The 17,017-nt window shown below is 40.4% G+C and overlaps 1 protein-coding gene across 2 annotated transcripts in view; it reads right to left on the bottom strand.

Annotated features, from left to right (window-relative positions):
* med13 (mediator complex subunit 13) overlaps window positions 1–17,017 on the bottom strand; it is a 170,582-nt gene that overhangs the window by 76,183 nt on the left and 77,382 nt on the right. For both annotated transcript variants that reach the window (XM_033045798.1, XM_033045799.1), the window contains exons 5-7: window positions 5,571–5,716; window positions 3,780–3,977; window positions 1,545–1,748 (exon numbers count right to left, since the gene is read on the bottom strand). In XM_033045798.1, coding sequence (XP_032901689.1) covers window positions 1,545–1,748; window positions 3,780–3,977; window positions 5,571–5,716 — 548 coding nt within the window. The remainder of the gene's footprint in view (window positions 1–1,544; window positions 1,749–3,779; window positions 3,978–5,570; window positions 5,717–17,017) is intronic.

Raw genomic sequence — 17,017 nt, 5'->3', positions numbered from 1 at the left:
TGTGTCATTAACAATGCTTATGCTGCACCAACATACACGTTATGTGAATAACACCAAGGACAAGCATGTAGTTAAGTGCTGTCTCAAGAGTAGTTTATGTTTTTGGTGAATACAAATTAAAGGCAGAATCTGGCACACACATACATACATACATACATACATACATACATACATACATGCATACACATGATTAAAACCAACTTGTTTTCTTTTTCCCATTTTACCAGTTCATATCAGGCATCTTAGAAATGAAATATTAACTTTTTCTCTTTTCCTGCAGGATGCTTCCAGCATTTTCAGTTCTTATTCAGATTTCTAGCATCTGCAGTTTTCTGATTTTCAGTCATTTGGAAATCATTAGCCCATGGTATTATAAGGATTGTGACAATAAATAATAGGAGCCAGAGAATAGTGGTGAAGAAATGATTTTTATTGATGGAAAGGAAAGTGTGCACTTGGAACCTCAGGGGTCAGCAGCAATTTGCTTTTCTCATCACATGGATTAGTGGCACTTGTTCATAACAAGTGCAATTTTGAAGTTTATAACTGGCAGAAAATTTGGCAAAGTAAACTATGAACAGGACAGCATCCAAAAACAAAACATGGCAAGTGCAATGTAAAGTGGTTAACTATAGTGATGCATATTGGGAGAAGCAACATGGAACAGCATCAATCTACATAATATCATTTTGAAAGTTGCAAAGGGAGAAGGACCTAACAGTATACATTTAATCAAAAGAGAAGGTTGATAAGAGTGTTTATAGGATACTTGGCTTTATTTATAAAATCTGTTTTGATTTACTCTATTATAAAATCAAAATAGAAATTAACAAGTCACCCTTTAATACCCAAATGGTGTATAACATGCAATGCAGTGAACTCTGCCAAAAGAGAAGGGTTGAGGTATTCAAAATGTTGAAGGCCTTTACTACAGCAACTGGGAAGAACTATTTCCTCGAGCAAGTAGGTCAATAATGAGAATTCATACATATAATTTAATTGGCAAAAGACCATGAAACAAAGATGAGTATCTCAAACGAGATTGTACGGATAAATTAAAAAAAAGGTCATCATTGTATTTATTGGGTTTTGTAAAACTATGGATAGAGAGTTGAGGTTTAATACTAAATTAGACAACTCTTATTAAAAGGCATAAAGAGATGTATTCAAGAGAGAGTTAGATATAGCTCTTTGGGCTAATGGAATCAAGGGATATGGGGAGAAAGCAGGAACGGGATATTTTGGATTTTGATTTTTGGATGATCAGCCATGATCATATAGAATGATGGTGCTGGCTCGAACGGCCGAATGGCCTACCCCTGCACCTATTTTCTACGTTTCTGTCAAATTGCCTCCTTTTGAGAGTCATAGAAAATCACAAAAAATTACATCAATCTTTCAAACAAAAACTGAAGCAACATTACAGGTCAGGAAAAAAACAACCTTAATTCAGCTCAGGATGTCTTTTAGAATAAATTTATGCAATTAATTGATTTCTATTTCTAAAAATGGTAATGTATAATCAATAAATCTCTCCTAATTACCTGTTTCAGTCTCTTCAGGTGATGTGGGTGGAGTCAAAGTCACAGAGGAAATACCAGGATCCCTCATTGGGGCAGGCACTTGGTGGGCACTTGGAAATGCAGCTGTGCAATGCGAAGATCCAGTGGAGTTGCTCAGAACAGTTGGCGCAACATCAGGCTGAGGCACCAGGACAAAGCAAGCTGGATACACCATCCGCACACCAGCTGTAAATAGAATAGAATGCACGTTAACAAAAAGTGTAGTCTGTTTTTAATTAATTCATGGCACATGAGCATCCATGGAAGAATAAGCATTTATTGTGGATTCCTTATTATTCTTCAAGGCTGAAGTGCAGCAATCTAATGTAAAGTTACTCCCACAGTGCTGTTCGATAGGTAGTTCCAATGAATTAGTTCAGCTTTCAAATTCTCCAAATTAAATATCATGGGTTTGAAAGGTTGCTACAGCAAACCTAGCAGGCAAGACACAGGACAGCCAGGTTTGGACTCTTACACTAAATCAGCTTACATTGTCGTGGATAGAGACATGCTGCTAACCAGAGTTAGCATTCCACTCATTCTCTCTCTTTGTTTTCTGTCTGTTAATCAGCTCTCATTGCAAACTGATATATTGCTTAATACTATTTGCTCAAACCCAGTTCAGCAACCTCCTGTGTGGAAAAACAGTAGCTAGCCAGCACTCTTTGAGCCTGCTCCATCATTCTTAACCTCAGCAGCAGCCTTTTCTCGATTCCTTCTCTGCCCATCAATCTCTTTTTCAAAAGAACGCGCCCTCTGGATTAGAAATTCCAAATGTTCACCTCCTTCTGCATGAAAAAAAAATATTCTCATCTCATTCTTAAAGGACTATTCTTTATTCTAAAATTGAGCCCTCTAGTCGTAGTCTCCTCAGATATCCTCCATACATCGAGTCTGGCAAGCCTACTTGTGAAGTATAGATCTACAATATTATAGCCAGGATGTAGTCACGACCTATGGTTTTGGCTCTTAGAGGCATTTAACTACATGCCCCGATGATTTCTGATGGATATAACAGATAAAATCAAACTGAATGCACGTTAAAACAGTTGATTTAATAATTACACAATGTCCTCCATTGGCATCAGTCACTGGATAAATGAAAATTTACTATGTAGTCAAATGTTTTCTTACGTCTCCAACTTCTCTTTCATTAAATCTTTTTATTGCCTTATGCAATGTATAATGCACAAGTGAATTTCAAGGAAATAAACTTAGGCTTTCAACACCTCTATAGGCCACTTATTCTTGCAATATTGACAAACCAATCACCAAAAAAAGTTTTTCATGTCACCTTCAATTAGAAGTACTGAATGCCTTATGCAAACAAACTGGGATGATAAGCCAAACTATATGCAGGCAGGAAGAGGAGTAAATATCTCATCTTCAGCAGGCTCAGCAGACATATGGAATAAATTAAAGATGAGTCAACAGCAAAGCTCAAACCATTTAAACAAAATAATTACAATACATATCAATACCAGACAATGAATTTCTAATAAGATGCACTTCCTAATAACTTTAAAAGCAGATAAATCAATAAAAATTAAGTTTATTGTCATATACACCATAGAACAAAAATCAATAGTCTCTGCTGTCAACTAACTTCTTCCATCTATACTTCGTTTAATAGCCGCAAAATTTCTCAAGATAAAGAAAGACAGATTTTTCAAAGAGAGACATCTGGAGAAGGGTTTCGACCCGAAACGTAACCCATTCCTTCTCTCCAGAGATGCTGCCTGTCCCGCTGAGTTACTCCAGCTTTTTGTGTTAACCAATGAATTGTTAGGTTTTGCCTGATGATATTACACTGGTGTGAATCATTGGTATAAGTTACACAACTTTAAAAGATATTCACTAGCAAGAGAAATAGAAACTTAAATTACATTAAAAAACGTAGCAGGTTGGGCAGCATCTGTGGTAAGGAAAAAAGAGTTAACATTTTAGATTGATGACCCCTTTATTAGTTCATGGCTTGTTGACCCTTTTATTAGCTCATGACTTGCAAATGTCAAACATTTTCTATTTATATTTCAGTCTCCAGCATTTGCATTTTTTTGTTTTCCAGTTATTATGCAGTTATCATTTTTTTAATGTTTGCATTTACATTTTAACTCATCGCCATTTTATTTTACCAACAATTTGTTTCTACAATCCAATTTACAAAGAGTTGAATTAAAATCTTAAAACTGCCTCAATATTTTCATTTCCACTTACCGACAATGACTTCTACAGCTGCTATTGAGTCATCATCCCAATCTAGCTCCTTCTGTTTGTCATCCGTAGCTTCCTTTGAACCTGTCTTGATTGGATAGAATTGCTTCCATTCTTCTATCAGTTTAAGAGTGGGAGGATCAGACAGCTTGAATGACTGACCTGTCAGTGTACCATTTAATCCAAAGGGGCTGAGGATCACTGGAAGATTGAAAATACAAGTTGATAAATACAAGTTAGCTATGATTAACACCCAACCAACGGATTGTAAATATCCATCATTAAATAAAAGTAATTTCTGTGGAACGTGTTGAGGCCATCTCAAAAATCAGTCTAAATCCGTAGAGTCAAAACTAAACAGCAACAAGATGCAGAACTTGAATAATAAATAAATTACGAGTGCAACAAAAGTTTACATAAAGGCACAATATAGAGTAAAATGTAGTATGATTTACACTGTAAAGGAATTGCTCCCCTGGGAGCCTGCATGGACCCAAACAGCTAAATGGCCGTCTGCTTCCCCACAGCTGAGCGTGTAAATATTTACAAATAATCTACATGAACATGAGTATTTTGACACACCCAATCTGAGATACTTGATGCCTGAAGTGTAAATACACCGCACTTCTTGAGGAGGTAAATGATGCAATAGTGGAAGAATTAAGAAAATTGAAACCTGTTGCAACACCATCTCACACATCCTACTAGCTTCTAGAGCTACATTTGCGTGGGCTTAGATGTAGATTATTCATGTGCTCAGCAAGAGGGGAGGAATATGAATCAAAATTAACAGAATTACATTAGTGTAAAAAACCAAAAGATCATTAAAAAAAGTTGTTTTTAAATCGTTTCTTCTGGTAGAGCTGCTGCCATACAACACCAGAGACGTTGGTTGGATCCTGACCTTGGGTGCTCTCAGTGTGGAGTTTGCACTTTCTCTCTGTGACTGAGTGGGTTTCCTCCAGGTGGGTGGGGTTCCTTCCGTATCCAAAGTCATGCGGGTTTGTAGGTTAATTGGCCTCTAGGTAACCTCTAGGTAAATTTCCCCCAATGTGTAGAGAGTGAATAAGAAAGTAGAATAACATAGAACTAGTGTAAAAAGGTACTCTATGTCCGATGTGGACTCAGCGGGTCGAAGGGTCTGTTTCCACACTGCATTTCCCAATCAATCAAATAAAGCACAGGATATTTTGCAAAATGAATAGGGAAATTTATATTTCAGTACTCTGGTAGTCAGATTGACAACTTTATGTCAATTAAGAGTGTAAATTGTTTGGAAAAATCTCTCCTGCATTCTTTTAATTATATTTTCATGCATACTTAGAATGATATCTATCAGCAAATAGCTCAAACAAAAAACACATTGTGGAATAGTGGTTAAATATTCAAGTACATCATAATACAGGACCATGAGAGCAACCAAAGACCCAAGTTAACATTTGGTTCACTTAAAAGAAATGGGTTTTTTTATACACATTTTCTTTTATACACATTTTCTTCACTGACAACCTTAAGGTTAATTTCCTTACTACTTGTTCATGGAGCCCATCACTACGAAGACTACACAAAGGTGCTTTCAAATCAAGGTCATTCACATCAGGAAGAAGCAGAATGTCTGTAGAGCTCCAAGTGAGATTAGAAAGACTGCAATTTCCTTGCCTACATCGTTTGGCAGTCAATGACTGCATCTACATTCAGTAGCATTTAACCCAGCCAAGTATTGTTTCTTTTCTATTATCCCCAAATATACAAGAACCATTCCTTCAAATTCTGGTAGAAGCATGCTTTTCCTACCTTGGAAGGGGCTGGAGGATCCTTGGGCAGCAGTAACATGCTCTTCACTCAGACGGTATACTGGTTGGTGCTGGTTTATTTCAACACTGGTACAGACTTTACTATCCCCATGCAAGAAAAACAGGAAGGAACAGGACAAGTGCTCACTAGAAAAGGGAAATAAAGACAACAGTTAACTCTGAACTAATGGTATGTTGAACAATATAAAATATAGTAACCAAAAATAATAAGTCTCACCTATATTCAGATTTCTACATAACATTTAAACACGATTTATTATAGAAAGTGACCCATTGTTACTCACCTCCTGTCTGCAGCTCCGGATCTCTAAATATTGCCTGTGCAAATTTCAGGTATTGATCAAGGTGAGATTCATCATTGTTCCCTCCTTGTGCTTTTTAATAAGAGACTTTTGGTAAAATGGGACCAAGTCAGTTTTAAGCTTTGCTTTCTTATTGTCACATGTACCACGGTCCAGTGAAAAGCTTTGTTTTGCACGCTATCCAATTAAATCAGATAGTACTATACATAAATATATTGAAGCCAAACTCAAAAACAATAGGTAGTGCAAAGGAAAATAAACAGAAAGGAGAATATGGTTCTCAGGATTATAGCGCAATAGTTTCAGAGGCAAAGTCCAATGTTCACAATGAGGTAGAGAGGAATCGGGACTGTAGCTTATGGAAGGACGGTTCAGAAGCCTGATAACAGATGGGAAGATTATGTTCCTCCATCTGGTGGTGCAAGCTTTCAAGCTTCTGTATCTTGTGCCTGACAGGAGTGGGGAGAAGGAGAAATGATCGAGGTGGGAAAGGTCTTTGATTATGTTGGCTACTTTCCGGAAGCAGCTTAAAGCCTACATGGTGGTGAATCTGGTTTGTGTGATGGACTGGGCTACATTCACAACTCTCTGCAATATCTTGCAGTCTTGAGCAGAGCTGTGATGCAAACAAGCTGTGATCCTACCCGACAGTATGCTTTCTATGGTACGCCTGAAGAAATTTGTAAGTCATTGGTGACATGCCGAATTTCCTCAGTCTCCTGAGGAAATAGAGGCATCGGTGTGCCTTCTTGGCTGTTGCCTTAATATGGTTGGTCCATGATAGATCATTGGTAATATTGATGCCAAGGAACTTAAATCTCTTAACCATTTCTACTTAGGCATCGTTAATGCTGTTGGGGCATGTATTCCATATGCTTTCTGTATTTTTGTCTTTTATCCAGAGTAGGAGAATCAAGAAACAGAGGATACAGATTTAAGGTCAGAGGGTAAAAATTTAGTAGGAAACTGAGGAAAGACTTTTTCATACAGTATATAGAATGAGCTGCCAGAGGAGGTAGTTGAGGCAGGTACTGTAACAACATTTGGAAGACATTTGAACAGGTAAATGGATAGGAAAGTTTTAGGGAGACATTGACCAAACTTAGGCAGGTGGGAGTAGCGTGATCGGGTACCTTGGTCGTATTGGGCAAGTTGGGCTCAAGGGCTATTTTCGTGCTGTATAGCTCGGAAGTCGATAACTAGCTCTTTCCTTTTGTTGACAATGAGGGTGAAGTTGTACTGACACCATGTTACTAAGTTCATGATCTTTCTTTCTGTGCTCTGTCATGTCATTGTTCGTGATCCAGCCCAGCACAGTGGTGTCATCTGCAGACCTATAGATGGAGTTAGAGCTGAATTTGGTCATACAATCATCAGTGTATAGGGCGTACAATTGGGGGACTGAGATGCATCCTTGCTGGTCACTAGTGTTGAGAATTATTGTAGTCGAGGTGTTGTCACCTATCCTCACTGATTGTGGTTAGTGGGTCGAGGGTCCAGTGGCAGAAGGTGGGCGCTGACTCCTGTGTCCAGGAGTTTGGAGATCAGTTAACTTGTTTTACTCTACTCTTGAAAGCAAAGGGGCACAACTCACAAACAGTGACCAATGTGTGAATGCTCTTAAAAAATTTACCAGTTGGGATTTTAAGCCTCGATAATGAACAGGCAAATAGTCAGGATGGTTAAAACATTAGTGCTACTGCTTCGCTGGCATATTCGAGATAGCCTCCAGGCACCACAGCAAGTCCACAATGAGAAAATATAACGTAATCTGGTTAGGCTTCTTTTTCCTTTTAAAAAACACCCTAACCAGATGGCAACTGAATGCTCAAAACAGAGAATCAGCAGAACACAGGTAGCACTCATTAACAGCTCCTCACAACTGCAGGGGCTGCTGCTGGCTTGAAGCCGAAAAGTATGGCCAGCAATCCTGTACTCATTACATAACTCTGAGACATATTTTATTTAGTATACCATTAGAGGAAAACCTTGGAACATCATTAAATTCCGTTACAGTATTGAGAGTTAGAGATTTATGATTGCTATTATTGTTCAGATAATTGCAGCAAATGTAGAATCCTTACTTCCTAATAAATAAATTTAAGACAAATTACACTTCAGTGCTGCCAATTGTGGTTATCAAATCAGAAATATGTTTCATGATTAAAGTAAAAAATTATAACAAAAATTAAATTTTAAACATATTTTTGCTATTAGATAAAGCTCATTAAACTAATGGCAACCAAAATCATATAATCAAAATTACTCAAAGTATTGGAATGTCAAATGTAACTAAATAGAAAGCTTGTTCAAATGTACATGATTTTAACACTTGACCCCTCAAAATATATTAATTGCAGATAATGGATGGGGAGGCTGTTAATGGCTTTTAATGTTTTACAGAAGAGGTGGGAGGTCTATTCCAACACCTTCTCCACGCCCCAATCAGTAATTGGATACATTTAAGCATAAATGAGACTAATATTCTATCCGAATATAAGAAATAGAACAACACAATCAATGTCTGGAATCACATTTTATCTGCAAGCACATAGCTAGCTGCTATAATGCCATCAGTCCAGATAAAAATCAGACAGACGAAAAGGCGACAGACAACACACAGAAGGGTTTCTAGCTCTTACTGTTCATCGAGTCCCTCGCAATTTAACAGCATAGTCTGTCAGAACATATTATCAATATAAAATTAACTACAAACAAGCTCCACTAATCTGCTGACGCAGTCCATGGGGGAAAAAATCACGTATAGTAATCAAATTTTTAAATACGCAGAAAAGATTTCAGGTAAATGGTAACATGTGGTAATAGTTTGTTTTTTTTAAAAGACAACATCTTCAACATAAAACAATCTGGAACACATTGGCATTGCTGCAGAAAACTAACTGAACAGTGCATGCCATTTTAATAAATCCAGAACAGTAATGCGAGACTGTGACTTATCTTCACAAATGCTGAAGTGTATAAAACAGATAGTAGAAAAAGTAGAAAGGCAGAGTATTTTTTTACATGACAAGAAATTTAAAATATTGGTGTTCAGTGAGACCTAGGTTTTTTGGATGTGAATTACTGAATATTAACGTGCAAAAATCTCAAGCAATTGGGGTGGAAATGGCATATTAGCATTTAATGCAAAACAGTTTGAGTACAACAGTCGGTATATATTGCTGAAAGTATATAAAGATCTGATGAGATCATATCTGGAACACTCTGTACAGGTCCAGTTTTGCTACGCAAGAAGGAATATACTTGCAATAGCAGGTCTGCAGAGAAGCCTCACTAATCAATTTTTGGAATAGGGGAGGGGAGGGCAGCATTGTCTAAGAAAGTGTAGAGGAAGCAGAGTCTGCAGAAGGTCTTGGACAGGTTGGGAGAGTGGGCAAAGAAATGGCAGATGAAATACAGTGCGGCGATGTGTGCAGCCATTCTCTTTGGTAGTAGGAGTAAAGGCATAAACTATTTTCTAAATGAGGGGAGGATTCAAAAATCAGAGGTGCAAAGGGATATGGGAGCGCTGGTGCAGGCTTCCCAAAAGGTTAATTTGTCAGTTGAATCGGTAGTAAGGAAGGCAAATGCAATGTTAGCAGTCACTTTGAGAAGACTAGGATATAAAAGCAGGAATGTAGTGCTGAGGCTTTATAAGGCACTGGTCAGACCACGTTTGGAGTATCGCGAGCAGTTTTGGGCCCCATATCCGACGAGGGATGCACTGGCATTGGAGAGGTCCAGTGGAGGTTTATAAGAATGATCCCGGTGATGATTGGGTTTTTACTCACTGGAGTTTAGAAGGATGAAGGAGGATCTCATTGAAACTTACCACATAATGAAAGACCTGGATAGAGTGGATGTGGAGAGGATGTTTCCACTAGTGGGAGAGTTTAGAACCAGAAGGCACAGCCTCAGAATAAAAGGGCATACCTTTAGAAAGGAGATGAGGAAGAATTTATTTAGCCAGAGGGTGTGAATCTGTAGAATTCATGGCCACAGGTGGCTGTGCAGGCCAAGTCTTCTGGTATTTTTAAAGCAGAGATTGACAGGTTCTTGATTAGTAAGGGTGTCAAAGGTTACAAGGAGAATGCACGAGAAAGGGGTTGAGAGAGAATGATAGGTCAGCCATGATTGAATGGTAGAGTTTACTCAATGGGCCAAATGGCCTAATTCTGCTCCTATGACTTGTGAAAAAAGACCTGGTGGATTAAGACTCTACTCATGTTTAAAAAACAATTTAGAAGAGCAATGTGATCTAATTGAAAGCCTACGGATTTTGATAAAAATGTTGATGCCTACATGATGGGTTATCAACAGTTCACATGTACAGAACCCTGCCGTAACCTGGGAAAGTCTTGCATAAACATAAAGCATTTATTTCTCCTGACAAATGTACTTTACTGGAAATTCTTGTTTATTGACCAGGATTGAACAGATCAACTTTTTAGTTCAGCGTGACTATTAAGTATTTGTAAATTGAATGGCATTAAGTAGTGAAATTGCTCAATTACTGTAAAGAGTTTGCATTATGTACAGTGTAAGTCACTTCCTCATATGCAACAATGCAACCCGTTATTGTGCACATCTAAAATACAGTTTACTGCACATAGAATATCAAAAGACAATGTCTAACAACTAATCAGCACACAAATATATTACGAACAAAATTCATTTACAAAATCCATTCACTTTATAATGATAAAGGAAACATCAACTGAGTAAAATAGTATTCCCAAAATAATCTTTTAAACTGTTCAAGATAATAAAGTAGACAAAACAGGGCAACCTTGGCAGCTTTATAGGTTGCCAAACGACAGTTTAGGCGGTCATTTAAGATGGCTTGCATGACGCGTGCGATAATGTGCTCGGACGAAGTGCGTAGTTACCAGACGTAATTATACTCAATGAAACATTCACATATTATTTCTGCTTCAAATAAAGTCACAAACTAAACATTCACCAATCAAGACATGATATATCCCACAATGACATGCAGCAAAATTATAAGGCAGTATCTCAACTCTTTTCACACATTGCAATTAATGCAATTTCTATTAGTTCTTTCCACTTCCAAACAAAAATGTGGTTGAATTATTCAGCGTATGATCAACCTGTGTCAATAAATCCTGGACCATGGTAACATATATGCATACGTATAGTTGTGAATGTTGCTCATTAAATAACTGATATTCCATATTAAGAGCATTGATTTGCCGTTAAAATGAATTCTGTAATAACGTGTCAACGGTAGCAGTGACAATCGAACACTGCGGTTTTAATGTTTCACGTGTTCACAATTTAATTAATCCATCTTTATGGATTAAAACAAATAATAACATTGGGAATTAAAACATATTTTATTGCATTCCGTTATCAAACATAGTCAATGTTCGCTCTGAAGACATTTCCAGGACAATAGGGTCAGGGAGGGGGGTGTGTGTGAATCAGTGCGGGGTGGATAGATGGCAGGGGGGGAGGGGGGTTAGAAGGCAGTCGGTGCAGAATGGATGGATTGAGGCAGGTGAATTAGTACATGTTGGTTGGAGTAGGTAAAATTGTGAGGGGAGAGCACGGGGGATGTCAGTGATGTTGAATGGGGGGGTTCAGTACGGGATGGATGGGGTAGACAAAAGTGCTGGAGAAACTTAGCAGGTGAGGCAGCATCTATGGAGCAAAGGAAATAGGCAACGTTTCGGGTCGAGACCCTTCTTCAGACTGTTCTCCCCATTCTTCTTGAATGGGAGGATCAGTACAGGATGGATGGGGGGAGATCAGCGCAGGATGAATGGGGGGGGGGGGGGTCAGTACAGTGTGGATCGGAGGGTCTGTGCAGAATGAATGGGGGATCACTACAGGATGAATGAGGGGAAGGTGCAGGGTAAATGGAGGGTGGGTCAGTACGGGATGAATGCGTGGATTAGTACAGGATGGATGGGGGATCAGTACAGGATGGATGGAGGAGAAGTGCAGGATGGATGGGAAAGGGGTAAGTACAGGGTGAATTGGGGAACCAGTGCAGGGTGGATGGGGGGGGGGGGGGGGGGGGTGGCAGGAGAATCAATGCGAGGTGGATAGGGTGATCAGCGCAGGATGAATAGATTGGGGGGGGGTGGGGGGGGTGGGGGGGAGATGGGGGGGAGATGGGGAGGGGAGCACAGGGGATGTCAGTGAGGACTGAATAGAGGCGGGAATGGGGATCAGTGCTGGATGTAGAGGAGGGGTCCCAGGATAAAGGGGGGTGGGGTGGAGGGGGAATATAAGAGAGAGAGAGGGAGAGAAGGGGGGCGAGGTATGGAGGAAGGAGGGTCAGCGCTCCTCGGACAACATCGCCCCGCTGCCTTGGCCATTGGGAACTCCTCGCCACCGTCTCCCTCCTCCGCCAGCCAACGGGGCCGAGCGGTGCAGCTCAAAGATCCTATAGCTATAGTATCTTTGGTGCAGCTGCTTCAGAAGTGTCGGAGCGAATGACGGGCGCTGAACTGCGAGCGACAGCGGCTCATCTCCTCCTCCTCCCGCACCCCGCCCGCCCTGATAAGGGCCGCGGCTTGCAAACCCGCGCTTTCAATACAAACCCTCCCGCATGCCGAGGCCTCCCCCTCCCTCCCTCCTCCCGGCCTCGGCGTGCGGGAGGGTTTGTATTGAAAGCACGGGTTTGCAAGCAGCGGCCCTTATCAGGGCGGGCGGGGTGCGGGAGGAGGAGCAGATGAGCCGCTGTCGCTCGCAGTTCAGCGCCCGTCATTCACTCCGACTCTTCCTCACCCCGCACCTAGTATCTTTCCCACGCAATACAGCCGTCACCGCCAACACAAACGTTGCGTTCCTTTTGTCCAGAGATGCTGCCTGACCCACGGAGTTACTCCAGTTTTTTGTGTCTATCTTCGGTACAAACCAGTATCTGGTTGCCAAGCCAGCCAAAATTACTCGGTGTTTAGTTACCCGGTGGCGCTTTGAGTGGTCAATGGCACCCAGGCAACCGTTAATTTAGAGCCCTGCAAAAATGCTGGAGAAACTCAGCGGGTGCAGCAGCATCTATGGAGTGAAGGAAATAGGCAATGTTTCGGGTCGAAACGCCTCTTCAGTCTGAAGAAGGGTTTCGGCCCAAAAGGTTGCCTATTTCCTTCGCTCTACCTTCGATTTTCCAGCATCTGCAGTTCCTCATTGAACAAGATAATAAAGTTACAGTCTAGAAGCAGGGCTACAACGATCATTAGCGCAGTTTGCCAATAAAATTTATACAACCAGCTTTAGATATTTAAATTATGCAGGTTTATTGTGGCTTCAGGCAAAATGTATACTGCAATGGATTTAAAAACAAACATTGGAATTTGACTACACTTAAAAAGTGCTTTATTGAATGTTAAATAGGTCAGTGGTGACTTGCTTCACTCTAGCCCAAAACACAAAGTGCTAGAAGAACTCAGCGAGTCAGGCAGCATCTGTGGAAGGTCGATGTTTCTGTTCAGTGGTTTCTGAAGTGCCTGAAGAGTCCAGCAGAGGTAGGCAGGTTGCTGGGCTTGGACATTCCCATTTTGGCGACTTCGGGTACTAATCGCCTTCCCCAACATTCTTTTTCCATTTAGATTAACCACAGGGATTCCTGAACCAATGAGGATGCAACATTGTTCTTAAATTGTGGCTATGAAAATTTACTATGACCTCCTGTAAATCTCTTTTCATGTTTTGCAAATATTATCAAGGGATTTAAGAATCAATCACTTGGGGGTGGAGTTACAGATTCACATGTGGACCCAACGAGGGAAGAATAGCAGATTTCCTCTCTTGAATGGTGTTAAATACAATAACCCAGAAATTTTGAACTCTGATCTCTGGATTCCAAATCTGATAACTTTTGCCCCTCACCACGACATTTCTTGTTGAGACATTTATTCATTTGTCTTACTGTTAGTGCGACTTGCATTCAGATGAAGATGCTTTCATCTGTCTTTTGCATGACATATTCATACACAGAATATATATTGCAGGTGCATTCTTATGTTTGTATGCTCTATTGCTTCGCGTCCCGGTTATCATTTGCATTTCACTATCCTGTATGTTCCTCTTGTCCTTCAAATTTCTAAATTTCAGCTAATCTGAATAATGCCCAAACTATTTAGTTTAAAACACCACACAATTCTAATTATTCAATTCATCAACGCACAGAAAGCACACAGAACTTGCCGTGTTATGTGGATGGAATTCGGGGGGAAATAGAATCAAAGAAAAGGGGTGATCTTATAGAGGTGTATAAAATCATGAGAGGAATAGATCGGGTAGATGCACAGAGTCTCTTGCCCAGAGTAGATGAATCGAGGAACAGAGGACATAGGTTTAAGGTGAAGGAGAAAAGATTTAATAGCATGGGCAGCACAGTGGTGCGGCGGGACAGTGCCAGAGACCCGGGTTCGAACTCGACTGTCGGTGCTGTCTGTACGGAGTTTGTACGTTCTCCCCGTAACCGCGTAGATTTTCTCTGAGATCTCCGGTTTCCTCCCACACTCCAAAGACATACAGGTTTGTAGGTTAATTAGCTTGGTATAATTGTAAATTGCCCGTGGTGTGTGTAGGGGGGATCGCCGGTCGGTGCGGACTCGGTGGGCCGAAGGGCCTGTTTCCGCGCTGTATCTCTAAACTAAACTAAGGAATCTAAGGGGTAACTTTTTCACACAAAGGGTGGTGGGTGTAAAGATCAAGCTGCCAGAGGGGTAGTTGAGGCTGGGACTATCCTAACGCTTAAGAAGCAATTAGACAGGTACATGGCTAGGTTTGGAGGGATATGGACCAAACAAAAGGCAGGTGGGACTAATGTAGCTGGGACATGTTAGCCGGTGTGAGCAAGTTGGGTCGAAGGGCATGTTTCCACACTGTATCACTGTATGACTCTAAAACAACCAACTTAACCTGGTGCCTAAAATCCCTCGCACCTCCAATATTCTGATGTTTCCCCTGCACCACCCGTCAAGGATCTTCAGATTATTCCCGAAAAATGGTGATCACAGCTGGACATAATGGTCTAATCATGGCTAAATCAGTACTTTATGAAGGTGCAGTCATTTCCCTGCTTTTAAACACGATACCATCAACATTGCAACGTTTATGGATCTGAGACTTCCTCACTACTTCCAAATGTCCCGCCATCTTCAAAGACCAACGCTCACAAACTCAATATTGCCACTCTCTATCCCTTCATGGACTTGGACTACTTACAGCAGATATTTCAAGATTCAGCTGACACTTCTCTGCATTAAATTCCATTTTCCCTTTCTGTGAGCCCATATCCTGCTGCAGTACATTGAGGTTCAGTTGCTGTATATATTCAAGACAGATCAATATATTTTTAGGTACTAAAGGAATCAACAGATGTGTGTTTTTTGAACATGGTCATACAGAATGAAAGCAGTCAGTGTTTATACATAGTCCCTCTATTTCAGGGCACCATAATGTTTGGGACACAGCAATGTCATGTAAATGAAAGTAGTCATGTTTAGTATTTTGTTGTATATCTTTTGCATTCAATGACTGCTTGAAGTCTGTGATTCATGGACATCACCAGTTGCTGGGAGTCTTCTCTGGTGTGCTCTGCCAGGCCCATATTGCAGCCATCTTTAGCTTATGCTTCTTTTGGGGGCTAGTCCCCTTCAGTTTTTTATTCAGCATATAAAAGGCATGTTCAATTGGGTTCAGATCGGGTGATTGACTTGCCCACTCAAGATTTGACCATTTTTTAGCTTTGAAAAACTCCTTTGTTGCTTTAGCAGTATGTTTGGGGTCATTGTCTTGCTGTAGAATGAACCGCCGACCAATGAGCTTTGAGGCATTTGTTTGAACTTGAGCAGATAGGATGTGTCTATACACTTCATAATTCATTATGCTACTACCATCAGCAGTTGTATCATCAATGAAGATAAGTGAGCCAGTACCTTCAGCAGCCATAAATGTCCAGGCCATAACACCCTCACCACCGTGTTTCACAGATGAGGTGGTATGCTTTGGATCTTGGGCAGTTCCTTCTCTCCTCCATACTTTGCTCTTGCCATCACTCTGATACAAGTTAATCTTCATCTCATCTGTCCACAAGACCTTTTTCCAGAACTGTGGTTGCTCTTTTAAGTACTTATTGGCAAACTGTAACCCAGCCATCCTATTTTTGCGGCTAACCAGTGGTTTGCATCTTGCAGTGTAGCCTCCGTATTTCTGTTCATGAAGTCTTCTGCGGACAGTGGTCATTGACAAATCCACACATGACTCCTGAAGAGTGTTTCTGATCTGTCGGACAGGTGTTTGGGGATTTTTCTTTATTATAGAGAGAATTCTTCTGTCATCAGCTGTGGAGGTCTAAGTCCCTTTGCGATTAGTAAGCTCACTAATGCTCTCTTTCTTCTTAATGATGTTCCAAACAGTTGATTTTGGTAAGCATAAAGTTTGGCTGATGTCTCTAACAGTTTTATTCTTGTTTCTCAGTCTCATAATTGCTTCTTTGACTTTCATTGGCACAACTTTGGTCCTCATGTTGATAAACAGCAATAAACATTTCCAAAGATGATGGAAAGACTGGAGCAAAGACTAGGTGCTGAGAGCTCTCTTACATCTGCATTACGGAGGCAATTAAACACACCTGAGCAATTACAAACACCCGTGAAGCCATGTGTCCCAAACATTATGGTGCCCTGAAATGGGGATCTGGATATAAACACGGCTGAAATTTCTACATGGTGAAACCAAAATGTATAAAATTGGCCTTTATTAAAATCTGACAATGTGCACTTTAACCACGTGATTTTTTCTATTACCATTCTCAAATTGTGGAGTACAGAGGCAAATAAATAAATGATGGGTCTTTGTCCGAAACATTATGGAGGGCACAGTATTTGCAATTTCTAGTGAAGTGAATGGTGCTGTTAAAAACAGGATTTAACAGGAACGTTCGTAAAATTACCCAGGCAATTTGTACACTATACTATTGCACAGATATACAAGGACAGGGCAGCTGGCTGAGTCCCTCAAGCATGGCTCGTGCCTGTAGTCAGAATGCAGTATAAATTGGTGTTGGAAGTCTTATTTACAACAGACATCTTAAACCAGAGCATCCAAACTTTATGCAGTATTCCAAATGATTCAAACAAAT

Source organism: Amblyraja radiata, chromosome 28 (assembly GCF_010909765.2).
Source record: "Amblyraja radiata isolate CabotCenter1 chromosome 28, sAmbRad1.1.pri, whole genome shotgun sequence".
In the NCBI taxonomy this organism is placed as follows: domain Eukaryota; kingdom Metazoa; phylum Chordata; class Chondrichthyes; order Rajiformes; family Rajidae; genus Amblyraja; species Amblyraja radiata.
The sequence above is the reverse complement of the archived record's forward strand: the minus strand, read 5'-3'. Positions and strand labels throughout refer to the sequence as shown.